Source organism: Pteropus vampyrus, unplaced genomic scaffold (assembly GCF_000151845.1).
Source record: "Pteropus vampyrus isolate Shadow unplaced genomic scaffold, Pvam_2.0 Scaffold436, whole genome shotgun sequence".
NCBI classification, from domain to species: Eukaryota; Metazoa; Chordata; class Mammalia; order Chiroptera; family Pteropodidae; genus Pteropus; species Pteropus vampyrus.
The window spans coordinates 1,200,096-1,215,111 of record NW_011889217.1 but is presented as its reverse complement, the minus strand read 5'-3'; the positions used below and the strand labels follow the sequence as shown (position 1 = coordinate 1,215,111).

The window sequence follows — 15,016 nt, the reverse complement described above, 5'->3', positions numbered from 1 at the left end:
CAAGGGCTCAGGGGCCAAGTGATGAACATCAAGCACATGCCACCACCCCTGCCTGCTCTGGGGCCTGATCAGGAACACTACTCTCCCTCAGCCTCCACCATCCTATCTCTCCCCCGGTCTGGTCCAGTCTACCTTCTCATGCTTCTCAAACTCACTTCTCCATCCCCATTCCATAGTCATGGTTCAGATCCTGCCATCTCTCCCTGGAATGCCTGCACCAGTCTCCTAACTGGTCTTCCAGCTCCAGTATCCTGGATGCAATTCCCCCTACACTGGTCATATCCTTGCCCTTCTCAAATTCTTTCAGTGGTTTCCTCTCTGGAGAAGGTCAGAAGATTGCCTACAGGAGAAGGGCCAAGCTTCTTGGAATGGCTTACCAAGCCCTTGGGGGGCTGACCCTGCCTCTGAGACAGCTTCATTTCCTGCCATATCGCTTGTGCTGCCAGACATTTGCATATGCTGGTCCCTCTGCCAGAAGTGATCTCTCCTTTCTTCACCTTGATAACTCTTTCAAGGCTCATTTTGGCGTATTTCTTCACCCAGCACTTATTGCTGGTGTGATTATGGATCTTCCCCATTAGGCTGTGAGCCCCGAGGGCAGGGAGTGTATCCTAGTCATTTTTGTGTCTTTCACACTTGGCAAAGAACGCTGCACTGAGTAGGTGCTTAGTGTTTGCTGGTAAAGCTAGCAAATTAATGAACAGCTAGATTACTTACAGGAGCCATGTCCCACTGCAAACAGATCCTTGTACTTTGGATTCCTGCAAAAGAAATATGAATCCATTGGCCCAGGAAATGGACTTGGCTGTCCCACGAACACTGGTACCTATCTACAGACATCTACTGTTGAGCGGATCCCAAAATCCCATAAGAATTCCGGTCTCATTTTTTCCCATAATGCTACGTGTCACCCTCAAGGTGGCTAAAGCAGTAGAAGTGCGCTGCTCTGGGCTTGGCACCCAGCAGGCGCTCAGGAACTCTTAATTTGCTGCAATGCCTACACTCACCAGCAGAGGGCAGTGACTGCCAGGCGCTTGGCTTTGTCGTTTTGGAACTTCCAGAGGGGCAGCAGCGTACCTTCTTGGTCCCGGTATTCGTCAGCAGCATCCTCATAGTACTTAAAATCTTAAACACACACAGGCTGAGTCAGCCCTGGAACTGCCAGTTTATGGTAAACCCAGGTCTGCCACTTTCTGTCTGGCCAAAACAATGAACCTCTTTGTGTTTCGGTGTGGGAATAGTAATAGCACCTATCTCAAAGTACGCTTGAGATTAAATGAGTTAATATATGTAAAATACTTAGGAAAATACCTGGCACATAGTAAGTTCTCTATAGGTGTTATTATTACAGTCATCGTTGTTGTTTCAGGTAAATGACAATGAAGTGGGTATGCGCACGTGGATAAAATCCCAGGTTTGCTCATCTTCATATCCACTGCCAAGCTGCACTATAGTGAAACTGCCTGGATCCCTCATGGGTTCTTTGAACTCAAGTTCATCTCCTGCCTTAAATTATTCTGCCTCCCATTTCCTCTAACTTAGGTAGGAGCCCCATCCATCTTTCTACTTCTCTAAACCAGAAACCTGGGTGATCCCTTTCCATTGTCTCTCATATGTTCCTTCTGATTGCCTTTTTAATCCATTCACTCCTCTCCAAATCCACAGCCACTGCCCAGGTTCAGGCCCCAACAACCATCACCTGGATCACTGCGCAAGCCTCCTAACTGGCCTCCATACCTCCAGTAATTACTCTTCCAGTCCATGTTCCACAGAGCTACTGGAGCGAGAACAAATAAATCGCCTAACCATACTACCTCCTCCAACCCACTGAGAACCCCTCAATGGCTTCCATTGCACAGGGGTTCCCTAGTCAAACCAGTGCTCCAGGCCACTACTTCTATATCATTTCGGGCTAGCTGTTCATGCACCCTATATGTCAAATGGTGTCTAAAATGTCCTAATCCACCATCTTCCTAGAAAACTCCTACTCACTCCAGATCCAAATCAAACTGCTCCTCCTCTGTGAGGCCTTCATATTCTTGTTGAGCAGAGTTCATTTCTTTCTCCATTCCAGTTCTGTGCCACTCCTCTATTGAAACATCTGTCACATTGTGTTGCTTCTATTTTTCCTTTTGCCTGTCTCCCCCAAAAGGCAGCTCTTAGAGAGCAGGAAGCATGCGATATTCATCTCTGGATCCACCGTGCCTAGCACAGGGCCAGCCACAGAACAGATACCCAGTGACTGTCCAAAGAATGCAATGAAATAAATCAACAGAAGTGAATGCTCCTCAGCCTCCTTTCCAACCAAGGATGACCTATTAGAAAATGAATCCACTCATCCAACACAGTCAAGAACATGCCCAGACATGGCTCCAACCTCTCTCACAATGTCCCACACCTTGAGGTTCTGGGACTACATTCCAACCTCAAAAGTGTCTTAGAACAAACAAAGATTAGAGTGGTCAGAGGCATGAGCCTTGATCACATCAGAGATCCTTGAGCTTGGGCTATCTTTGAAAATGCCTCATTTCAGAGAGACTAATTGGTAACACTTCACTGTTTTCACTTCTCCTTCATAGTTACACTTTCCCAGAGGGAAAGAGTATGCAATTAAAAAAAAAAATCAAAGTCCAATGCATTTTTATGTGACTGTGTTCTCATAAATGAAAAGGGTTCACCAAGGCCAATTTCACCATGGATATTAATCATGTTTGCTGCCCTTTGAGGGGCTGGTTGTAGAGGCTGGGTTTCAGGAAGCCAAGCAGCGTGAGTGACAAATTCATTCAAAGCTACTGTGTACTTTGACAGCTTTGAAAAGCACTCAAGGTCGTTTTCCAGCCTGAATGATAACAAGGGGGCTTGTTTAGGCTGCTGGTCTTGGCAGCCCTGATTTCTATGTCCCGTGGGTGAGCAATGAACATCAAGTCACCAAGAAGAGCCTTAAGCTGTCAGCAAAGGAGACCAGCCAGCAGCAAGGAGCTGCCAACTCTGGGGATGCAGCTGCTCCAGATAAATGCGCAACCTCTTAGGGAAATACAAGCCACTTGGGAATGTGCCGTTCATGCCCTGAGAAGGATTCCGTTTTCCTGGCTCTGTCATAGACACCAGAATTTCCCAGGCCCCCAGGATTTAAGCATTTCTAAATCAATCTCTTTCTTCACCTCATCACTAATTAATCACCAGCATAGACCTACTGAATGTTTATTTGAAATGTCTCTTCCAGCTCAGTGGCTCTGTATCTTTGTGCTGAAGTACTTAGGCTATGGACCAAAAAGGGCCTGTGTTCGAATCTTAATTGCACCACTCACAGCCCACACTAGCTGTGGTTTTGAACAAGTGGCAACAATACAGCCTGAATTTTTCATCTATAAAATGGAGATAATAATGTTATTCATCTGACAGTATGGCTGTCAGGATTAAATAAAATAACACATGTAGATAGCACAGCATAATCCCTGGTTGATAGCCCGTTCCCAGGGAATTTTGGTGCTTGTTTTTCATTATAACTGCTCCTTTTTCTCCATCCCCTATGATGCAGTCTGGGTAAGGTGTGACGAGGCCCACTCCACCCCACACCTGAACCTTACCTTTGCGTCTCGTCTTTGTATTCTGCCCAATCACATCCTCCTCCAGCCCTGCTCTTATTGGGCTGTGTATCCTACTTGGACAGTATCTCTGAACTGTCTGCAGAGAAATCTCAGATTCCCTGTGTGATAGTCAAGGCCCTTCATTAATTGGCTCCAGCCCTCTAGTCTGAACTCTCACCACTTTCCAACAAAGCCTCTGTTTGGGTCAAGCCTGCTGTCCCTTGTTTCCAGAGTCCATTCTAATTCATTTTCACCACCGAGTCACTGCTTGTGCTGTCCCCTGCCCAGAACATCCACTTTTCAGCTAATCTCCAGCTCAGACTCTGCTTATCCCTTGGCATCTAGATCAGCCCTCCGTGAAGCCTTCCTTGACTGCTGCCACTCATCCCTCATTTCCCTACCTCCATTCTTGAGGATCCCCAGAGCAGGTGCTGTCTGCATCCTAGCATTTATATTGTCCCCAAGCTGGACAGAGTAGAGAACAGAGCACAAAATTAGGAAGCTCAAGACCTAAATTTGGGTCCTCTCTACCATTCACTAGTCAGTTCACTAGTCAGGTAGCCTTGGCCTGAGCTTCCTTGTGTGTGAAATAGGGGTAATAATCTCAGCTCTGCCTGACTTCCAGGATTGTTGGGAAGATGACATTGGATCACTAACGTGCAGATGTTTTTGCTGCACTATTGTCATATCTTATCACTACCCATTTTTTTCTTATGCCATTGTTCATGGTTGACCCGTCTAAGTTTTGTCTCCGTAGTGACATCCAGAGGAAGGAGGGATTATTTGTTCTCCCCTTGCACCTAACATGGGACACTCAAATACTTACCTTGTATGAGAGATATGCTTTTTTTCACGTACAGCACCTAGTATTCCTAGGTGGTCTCCCATCCAAGTACTAACCAGGCCTGACCCTGCTTAGCTTCCGAGATTAGACGAGATCGGGCATGTTCAGGGTGGCATGGCCGTAGACTGTATGAGAGATTTTTAATACAGGCAATAATGGTAGTTTCCAGCACTTCAAATCTTACCTTGAGCAACATCATCATATGTATTCTGGTTGACCATCCGCTCCACAATTTTAGCAGCTTGGGTCACTTTGGTGATATCATCACTCTGTGGAGATATAGAGGCCACAAATTCTCACAAGCCAGCATATGAAAGGTCATGCCCTGAGCCACAGCCCAGGCTTGCAGTTGATTCAGTGATGCCTCTCTGACACCACCCACCTTGGAGAGCTCTTTAAAGGTATCTCTTCATGCCTCAGCCAGTTACCCCATCTCCCCCTTCTGGAAACACCAGGCTCACAAGAGGCACAAGAAGTCTGCACTGCCATACTTGGCTCCTGGGCAGAGCCTGCCTCATGTTCTTTCATTCTGAGCTTGTTCTGGAGAAGGCATATCTCTGAGCACAAGACAGGACATTGAAAAGAGACAAGGAAGGGTACTGGAAGGGGAGAGCAGACAAGAGCAGGTCAGAGGCTTTTTTGATTGGGATGGAAAGTTTTCACCAGCTCAGATAATGGCAAAGACTCCCATTAAAGGCCTCAGTGGTTTAGTCAAGACTTGAAGAAGACACAGAGGCTTAGAGAGGGGAGAAAGACATGCTCGTACACAGAGAATTTGAGGCAAAACTGACTCCTAATCCAGGGCCCTGCCTACTGTTCAGATAAAAGAGAAAGCAGGAAGTTTCATGTCAAGAAAAAATGACTCATTATGAACCAAAAAAAAAAAAAATCATTCTGTGAAATTCCATAAATCCACAAGGAGAACTACTTAGTGGGTTATTAGAGGAGCAAAAGAGTTTGAGGCTGGCAAGAAAAGCTCCAGAATTTAGGGCAGGTAGCAGGAATGAACCAGAGGCTCAGATGGCCAGGCCCATGGCTCTAGAGGATGAGATTTCTCAGGAGTGGCAGTGGTTAAGAGAATCGGTTCTGGAGCCACCCAGACTTGCATTCCCATCCCATTCCATGGATTAGGATCCAGGTGGCCACTTTGGGCAAGTTGCTTAACTTCTGAGTCTTAGAGTACTTGTGGGAATGGATAATGCCACCTGCATCATAGAGTCATTGTGGGATTAAATCAATAATGGACAGGGTATTACTAACCCAGTGCCCGGTGGTGATGGTGGTGCAGACCAGTGTAGTGGGGGCTTATAAAGTCACATATGGAGAACTGCCCTTTGAGAATCTTTTGTCAGGTCTCAAACTGGCTCCAAGTTTATCTCAGAAAACTGAGATAGGACACACATTGAAGCCTTATGATCATACTCCTTAGAGTTCACCTGGTACTAGCTACTCCCCCTACTTGTTGACTCAAAGCAAGAATCCTTTCCTCTTGATAGCTTCCTGGCACATGACTCTCCACATGTCAGGCAGCATCTTCTGTGGTCAGACAGCCTATTGGCTTAAACTTACTACTGGATCTTATACCCATGGTCCCAACTCTGTCCTCTGGCCACAGAGAATTATGTGTCTGGTAATAACTCCTCTGATATAGGGGATAGTGTCTCATTCCTTGAGTCGGTACTTCTTCAGGTGAACCCTCATCAGCTGTGCCACGGCACCACTATCAATGAGTACCAATCAAATGCTATGTTAGGGGCTATACATATATTATCTTGGGTTCTCACACTATCTGGCAAAGTAGGCATCATTATGTTTTTACAGCTGAAGAAACAAGTTTTAGGAAAATTCAGCTAATAAGTGGCAAAGCCAGGATGTGAACACAAGTCTGTGTACTACAGGGCCCATACCCATAGCCCCACACAGAGAGTCAGTCCCTCTCCAGTCTGACCCCTTTCCTGGTCCTGGGAGACTCAGGGCTCCAGATGTGCACTGAGGAGAGAATATGGTGGACTGTTGCCATCCTTGTTCTGGATACTATGCTATTTGAGTGGCCATAGTTCTTTATTGGTTCTGAGTGAACTTGTGGCCTCTGAGCCCCAATATCCATTCCTGTCCTAATCTTTCAGATCAGACAAGCTTGTATTAATTTCTGTAAATTCACCCAAATCATTAATGAAACAGAAACCTGAGAAATCTGCCACTACAGACCTTCCTACAGAGTTATCATGAAGTTATTCTGCTTTCTTCCCTTCTATGCACTTGAATTTTATACCAACCAAACCAGACCCTGGTCTCTAGGAAAGGGCTGTCACTCTGTTCATACACTGGGACTGAGCAAAGGGGCAGATAACTTCCACTCTCATCTATGACAGCCTGGCCCAGTGCTTGGGATCAGTACTTCTGAGTTAGAGCTCAATTTCCTTGGAGAGAGGTTTGTAGTCACTGGTGGTAGAGGTGGGTATGTCCTACCTCCATTGTATGTGCTTTGTCCACAGGGCTGGAATCTGCCTGAATCACAGCCTTCCATGTCAGCCAAGCTGGAAGAACCCAGTGTAGTACTGCTTCCCCAAATATGTTAGACATCAACTATGGTAAGGCTCGGACTCAAGGACGATTTTCATTCTCAGCCACAGAGACCTTTCTGCTGGTCTCTGGGTCCTAATGACTGCAGTTAAGGTTTCTGTAACCATGGTCTCAGCACAGAATCCATAGCCAAACTCCTGATGGATCTTCAAGTGAACCCTGATCCAGGCCAATACCTCCTCCCAAGCCCCTAACCTCTAGAAAATGGTGCAGGGGAAGTCAAGGATCTGGACAAGGGCCACCCACAGGGCAGGGACTTCATCTTCATCTTAGGGTTCCAGTACCCAGCATGGTCATGATTACCAAGTGCTTGGTATGTGATTGAATAAAACCGAATTTATCATATCCCTGATAAAGCCAAAGCAGGGAACCCTCAAACCTCTCCTAAAATGTGGCTTTATCAGGGCTTTGAAATTGAGTAGAAGTGCGAATACCTCAGACAAAGGAAGCAGAACTTCTTTTAACTCATCTGGCTTCTATTATGGGGTGGAGCAGAACCCATCCCTGAGAGCTGTCTGTGAGCTCTCCAAGGTGCTGAACCCAGACCTTGGCTTCCTGCGGACCTCATTCCTCCCACCCATTGCAGGTCAAACTCATTGTGATATCCATACTGAGATTCTGGTTCCTTACCCAGCTTTCTCTCTGTCGAAGGGAGGAATGTGGTCTCAACATTTCCCTGAGGTGACCCTCCCTGCAGTGACCTCTCACTGTAACTTCTATGATGATTGCCAAACCTATGCTCACTACACCCATGGTGAGCTCCCTAACCATGACCTCTATAACAATTACATGGCTCCTCGTGGTAAATCCAGCCCAGCGTGGCCACACCCTTTGGCCTGGATTTGCTGGTGCCTGTGATCAGATATGACTTGGCTCCTGGCCCTAAAAACTCACCTAAAGAACTGAGAGCAAGTAAATTAAAGAACTAAAGGTTGAAGAGAAAATCACCCTCCCAAACCCTCTGAGACCTTGCCCAGGGAAGTGGTACCTTATTCTCACATCCCACCCCACCCTGGTAAGACTCCCAAGCTCTTCCAGGGTGCACATCAGGCTTTCGATATCATTCATATCTTCTGTTGCCCCTAGCCCAACAATACTGAATCCCTGCTAGCCTCCAGACCTACGTAAAATTTGGAGGAGGTGTAGAATGTCAGAGGCAGTTGTAGTTCTCCTCACATCTTCCCACAAGGACAGAACTATTCATACTTAAACACTTATGCATCTGTGATGTCTTCCCAGATAGCCACGTTTCTGTCTATCCAGGGGCCAACGTCCCACACAGTCATTCTCTGTGACAGAGCCACGGTAACCCTCACCAAACCTGGGACTCCATAGATGTCATCTTCCTCATGGCCATCTTCCCCATTTTTTTAGCCACTGGGGTCTTTGTCTTCTCCTTCTCTTTGGTCTTTTCTTGCTTCTTGAGCTCCTCCACATAGGCATCATAAATCTCCCACTAGGCAAGGGCAATATGAGAAGGATCACTGTAGGGCAAACTTTTCACCCAGTCAATTTCTCTTCAGCCTCTAAGGCTTCAGAAGCTGATCATGTCAACTCCTATCAGATGCCTCCACATCATCCTCTACTTGGCCCACTGTAATTATGTATTAAATATCTGTCTTCCCTGCTAACCATCAGCTCTAGGCCAGGAATGAAAGAGCTCTCAGGGCACCTCTGGGCTGGGCTTTTTACTCTATAGCCCAGGGACTTTGTTGTCAGCTGGAGATAGTATTGTTCCAGCCTACAATCCCCATCAGGCAAAACAAATGGGCAAACGTCAGCCTAGCTCACATTTTTCTTGGTGGTTTATAGGACTCTGAACTAGGAAATTAAAAAAAATCCCCCCCTGCATAGAGATGAGATAAACATCTTGGCTCAGGCTGGCTCTCTACAGCATTGACCACACCTTCTCAGCATAAGAAGATAAACAAAAAGTAAGGGAACCCCTGCTAACTTGATCTGACATCAAGAGAAGTCCAAGGATAATAGCAAAGGGAGCAGCAAGGATCTGGGGCTGGGCGAATGCCCCGGATCACACTGTGTGCTCTCCAGAGCTGGGCAGTCACTGCCATCTGGAGGCCAGACAGGCGCACCTTACATTTAATAATTCACCCATAAGCCAGTACTCCACACTGTAATATACTTCACTGATATCTCATTCAGAGCTCTCCAACAACGCCGTGAGGCTGCTTGTCATCGTCATTTGACAAGGAAAGAAACAGGCATTAAGGTTGACATGGTTTGACCAAGATCTTACAGCATGAGCAACAGAGTTGGGGTATGAGCTCGGGTCTCCTGACACCATATCTTGCCTAAATCAGCAAGATAAGTCCTATGGCTACGCAGTAGGACTTAAGGGGGAAGGAGGTTCTACAAGAACACTGAAGGCTGCTGAAAAGGCAGTGTCAGAGTGCTAATACTTTAGAGTCAGCTACAGGGTGCCATGGGCTACAGAGAGTCCGTAGGAACAAATGTTCTCCCCTGGTCTTGGAGGAACTTCCAGAAGCCATGCCTGTTTCCTCTTTGGTCAGTCTTGCCCTGGGGGGGGCATGTGGCTGATCCAGAGCTCACTGGGTGGGGACCTAGTGTCTCACATACATGGTGTTCAGAACCTGAACAAGGAGCAGGGAGGTGGATGGATGAGAAGTATAGACTGGTAGTGGAATCTTTGACCATACCAGATTCCCTTGTTGCAGAGCCAGACAGAAATGCATGAGGATGGGGTGGGGTGGTGGTTTTTAGACTAGTTCAGGGTCTCACCTGATTGGCTGTAGCTGAAAAGTTTGTCCTGGGAGGAGGCTCCATCTGGCATTCTCGGTCCTAGAAAACAATGACAATAGGAAACCCATAGAAGGCCCTCAGCTCCTTCTCACTTAACCCGACATGGGTAAAGCCTTTCGGTTGGAGCTGAGGGTGGGGTAGGACACAGAACTGGCGAAGTAAAGAAGGCCAGGGTCAGAGCCAAAGAAGTAAAAGGACGAAATGATGTTGCGAAAGCCTACATTTCCCACCCAAACCTCCTTTAGAAGAAGCTACACAAAGTGATTAGGAGCTCCCAAAAACCCACCCTGCAGACCTCTGCCCTTCACTCACAGATTCATTTCTATAGAACACTGCCTTATACATTTGAGTCCCTCACTTGAAGCCCTGAGAGGTTTGTTCAGCCTGATACTCAGGGTCCTCCATACTTACAAGCCAGAGAACTTTTCTAGCCCTTTCCAGCTAGTCTATCACAGAGACTATGAACTTCAGTCAAACTGGCTCCTAGCCCCACCTCCCCTGACATATTCTGGACTCCTGTCTCTTTCTCAGATCCCAATCTCTTCTTCAAGTCTCCATCAAGTTTCACTTTATCAGTGGAAGGCTCCAGCCTCCTTGTTACTCCCCCTGAACTCCTGCCTAGATGGCTTACAGGAACCTGAACACATGCTTCCAGCTCTCCTTGGAGAGAGTAATCACGGCATCTATCTAGTCACCCTGCCAAGCTGAGGGCTGCTGGGGCTGGGGTCAGGCCTGCTTCTTCCCTATCATGCATAATGCAGAGCTGTGAGGTAAAGGGGTCAGGGTGGGGGCTGCTCTACCCGGAGAGGGTTGTTGAAGGTCTGTGATGCCCTCTCACTGAAGTTGAACTGGTTGGTAAGCTTTCGCTCCCGGGGCTGCTTAGGAGCCATCAATTCTTCTTCAGTCACTTTTTCAGCTGCCTGTAAAAAAGACCCACAGGACCAGGACTCAGCTGTGAGAAGAAGGTGTAGGGAACTGGGAGTGGGGAGAAGTCATATCCTAGAATAGGATGGCAGTGGGAGAGGGTGATGATGCCAGAGACATTGGTACCTGCAGCCTCTAACTTCTCACCTTCAGCCCCCACCCCCAGTAAGTCACCCCTGACATCTCCATCCACAGCTAGAGTGGGACGGGGAAGGATGGAGAGCAATACTATACTGTACCTCAGCTGCAGGTATATCTGTTTGACTCCCAGCTTCAGCTTCTGCATCCTTGGGCTCTTCATCTTCTTCAAGGATTTCTGTTTCTGAAATCACCACCTTGGCAGACTCCTGAGAACCTTGGAGTAGGATATTGCAGATGAGCCCCAATCCAGGCCCACTCCCCCATACCCTGGCAGGATAGGCTCTCTGTCTTCCTGCTTATGTGCCCCAGGGCTCTCCTTGGCCTGAGCCTCATGGGTTAGCTCTCAGACCTAAAAAGGACTGCCAGCTGTTGAATTTTACATAAGTAAAGACTCTGCAAAGTTCTGGCTTAGGAATCTACTCCCAAGAGTGACCAGAGAAAGGGGCCCAGGATGCAGCCTCAGGCTGGCCCAGAGGTCTACCTGCCACTAACTCATCACGGTAGTGCTGCCGCCGTCCTTCATCCGAGTCTTTGGGGATCAGGTTCCCGACATGGCTGTAGTGAACTGCCAGTTGGTTCACAAAGCCAATAAGCTTATATGTGCCTTCCTAAGAAGAAAAGGGGCTGAGTCAGAACAGGGGTCCTCAAAAGGGCTGGAGTCAGAATGTAGTATGCCTTCATTCTCTAAGGCCTAAGATAGCTCATCTCTTAACAGAAATGTAACTCAACAAATCCTCAGTTAGTCTGAAGTTTTCACTGCATTCCAGTTTAGAAAAGAGGAGGCAAATGAAATGAAGTTTGTGTTTTTTTAAAGTTCTCATCAAAGGCATATTTTTAAATCTCTTCTCCTTCCAACTTCAAGCAGCTTGAGATTTAACTATCACTGGCTCCTATATTTATGCCAAGGAATCCTGGCTCACCTGTTTTACCACATACCTCAGGTCACACATAGGCATCACCATAAGGCAGGTCATATGTGGTCATTAAACATACATAGCCTAGCCTTCTCTCCACTGCACTTAATGGATGCCAGGGCTGGGAAGATTCTCAGAGACATCAAATCTCCAATTCCTTTGTTCCATACAAGAGGACCATAGAAATCTAGAAAAGGTTGGGGTTTGACACTTATCCAGGTCACATAGCAAATGAGAAAGAGGGCTAGATTTAAAGCTCATGCCAACTGGTTCATTTCTTCTTCGTCAAATAAATTTTGAATAGACATAATGTGCCATGTATTTTCTAAGTTCCAGGGATATAAAGCTTAGCAAAAGCAGATATGATGCCCACTTTCATAGAACCTATAGTCTTGTTCCTCTAAACCGTCTCTGATTTAATCAGCAGCCTAGCCCTAAAGTTGAATTTGATACCAAAGTCCCTTCCTTCTTTTAATACAGTTATTCCCAACTCTTTTCAAGTCTTATTGAAAAGTATTACGTTTGTATGGCATACTGGGGTAAACTCACTACAGAGGAAACCAGCCCATGGGCTCCAGCTATACCAGACCCACTTGCCCCCAGAAGGCTAAAAAGATCACTATTTCTGCACACAGGTTGGGAAGCTCTGCCTTAACAAGTCACCACAAAGCCCTTCCTCTCTCAGTAATTCAGATGGATGGGGAGATGAGACAGTACAGTGGTTAAGAGCATGATGTACAGAGATAAGCAAAATTGGATTCAAATCCTGATTCTGCCCCTATTATCTACATGACCTTGTGCTTCACCACTCTAAGCTTTAAATTCTTCACCCATAAAATGAGAATAATAATCTCTAATTTGCAGAATAGTTGTAAAATAATTAAAACAATCTATTAACATAGTGTATGACACATAATAAGTGCTCAATAAAAATAGTAACTATTACTATAACAATGGAAGTTCCCATGGGAACTATATCATTGTTATTTGAGATTTCACCTTCACTCTATCCCCAGCAGTGACTGGCACCTTCCTCTTTAGTTTTGGGATGGTATTCTGACTCCATTGCTTCTGTGAAAGGAGGGGAGGCATGCCTAGATCTGAACCATCTCCAGTGCCCACTCCAGCACTTCAAGGGAAAGTAGTAGCTTTGGAGACCTAAAGCTCTTGAAGGACCAATGAAATAGAGACCAGTTCTGTGGGAGGATGCCAAGTGAGCCTGGGAGGCTATTAGAAGATTGGGTAAAGTGAGCCTGCCTGAGAGCTTAGGGCTACCCAGATGGCAGTTGCCTCAAAAAATTTTTTTCTAATAAGTAGGCTATCCAGAGGCCAAAAGGGGTGCATTGACACTCACAAACCAGTGCCAATCCTATGCCTGTAGCATGCCTCCCATGGCCAGCACACTGAGTTCTAGAGAGACCCTCTTTTAGATGTCAGAAAGACAGGAGCCCATAGAGTGCACCACACTCTAGCATAAGCTCAGGTAGAGCAAGGCAGCTTCCTTCTGACCCTCTGCTCCTTTATGGGTTGCCCAAGGGAAGCCATTAGCATAACTCAGAAGTGGAACTCCTCAGGAAATACATCTGTATTTGTCCCAACCTCTTTTTGGAGGGGTTGACTACTCAATTTTAAATAAGAAGCAGTGTGTTAAAAAAACTGTTCACAGCAGTATTGTTCATGATAGCCAAGAAACAGAAACAACCTAAATGTCCATCATCTTATGATGGATAAATCAAATATGGCATATTTATACAATAAAATATTATTTGACAATAAAAAGAAATGAAGTGTAGATACATACTACAACATGGATGAACCTTGAAAACATGCTAAGTGAAAGAAGCCAGTCATAAAAGACCCCATATTGTATGATTGCTTTTACATGAAATGTCCATAATAGGCAAATCTATAGAGATGAAAAATGTATTCATGGTTGTTTAGGGCTAGAAGGGATGGAGATCTGGGGTTTCTTTTGAGGGGGATGAAAACGTTCTAAAATTGTTTGTGGTGATAGTTACACAATTTGAATATACTAAAAGCCACTGAATTATACACTTCAAATGAATGATTGTATAGTATGCAAATTGTATCTCAATAAAACTGTTTTTTAAAAAAGAGAAAGAAATTGTTAACAGTAGTGGTCTCTGGGGACAGGCATAGGCGGGGGAGGTTTAATTTCCATTGTATTTTCATTGCTCTTTTGAATCTTTTGAAATTTGTACCATGAGTTTCTATTATATATTTAAAATAATTATATAGACATATATTTAAGAAGGAGTGTGATGTTGCTTTGGAGTCAGACTAGTTCAAATCTTGCTTTGAATCCTGGCTGTGACTTTTTGTTACTTGTTTTATCTAGTGTAACCTCAGTTTCATAAAATAAAGATAAAAGTAGTTCCTATGTCAAAGAAATCTGAACATTAAATGAGATATTCTATGTAAAAGGTCTAATATAGGACCTGATACTGGCACATAGTAAGCATGGAACAAATGGATCTTAAGATAACTAAAAAACACATGCGTACTTCCACCTTAGCTCAAATTGTATTTGGAAGTTTTCTTCTATCAGTACTCACAGGAGCTGACTTTGCTATGGCTGAAAACAGTGTTGTCCCTCTTAAAGATGTGCCACACACATGTCCACCAAGTGAGAACACGTGCATACCACATGCCCCAAGAGAGGGCCCTGAGGAGTCAGCTGCCTACCTGACTCTGATGTCAGAAGACACTGAGAACAGAGCCTGAGAGGGGAGTTTGTACTCCACCCAGGTGTCTGGCTGTAGTTAATGTTAGCAAAAAATGTGTTATACACATCAGAAAAGTATTTTTCTAATCCAATGATTGACTTCAGGATTCTTGAAAAGAATGGCTCTGCACTTAAACAATGCAATTAGCAAGACTGCAAGGGAGGTTCACCAAGTAATTTCAAAAATGTCTGGAAAACTCCATGTAAAATCTCAGGGTTCTGCTCAAAGACCTCAGTTTAAAGATGGTTTCTCTAATAGCTAAGAGGCTTTTGCAGAGTAGCAAGTCACTGCCAAGCCAAGGAGCACATAGAGGTGCCTGTCCCAGAGGGGATGGCTTACTTTAAAGCTGTACCTGACGATGTTCTGGGGTGCATGTGGATTGTTGGCTGTCAGAATTCGGGTAAACTCCTCCTTTAGCTCCTAAGGAAGAGAAATACCAAAAGAGTCATACATTGAGGATCCCTATCCCGCACCGAGGCTCGGGAGGAGTCTTAT

The 15,016-nt window shown here is 45.6% G+C and overlaps 1 protein-coding gene and 1 pseudogene across 1 annotated transcript in view; both read right to left on the bottom strand.

Moving 5' to 3' along the window:
• The window catches only part of DNAI1 (dynein axonemal intermediate chain 1), a 62,942-nt gene that overhangs the window by 21,897 nt on the left and 26,029 nt on the right, over nucleotides 1–15,016 (bottom strand). Inside the window, exons 4-12 of the mRNA XM_011381433.1 lie at nucleotides 14,861–14,941; nucleotides 11,342–11,468; nucleotides 10,959–11,074; nucleotides 10,596–10,715; nucleotides 9,775–9,834; nucleotides 8,336–8,470; nucleotides 4,616–4,700; nucleotides 1,008–1,125; nucleotides 718–761 (exon numbers count right to left, since the gene is read on the bottom strand). Of these exons, the coding sequence (XP_011379735.1) occupies nucleotides 718–761; nucleotides 1,008–1,125; nucleotides 4,616–4,700; nucleotides 8,336–8,470; nucleotides 9,775–9,834; nucleotides 10,596–10,715; nucleotides 10,959–11,074; nucleotides 11,342–11,468; nucleotides 14,861–14,941 (886 nt within the window). The remainder of the gene's footprint in view (nucleotides 1–717; nucleotides 762–1,007; nucleotides 1,126–4,615; nucleotides 4,701–8,335; nucleotides 8,471–9,774; nucleotides 9,835–10,595; nucleotides 10,716–10,958; nucleotides 11,075–11,341; nucleotides 11,469–14,860; nucleotides 14,942–15,016) is intronic.
• LOC111732263 lies at nucleotides 4,439–4,557 on the bottom strand (annotated as a pseudogene).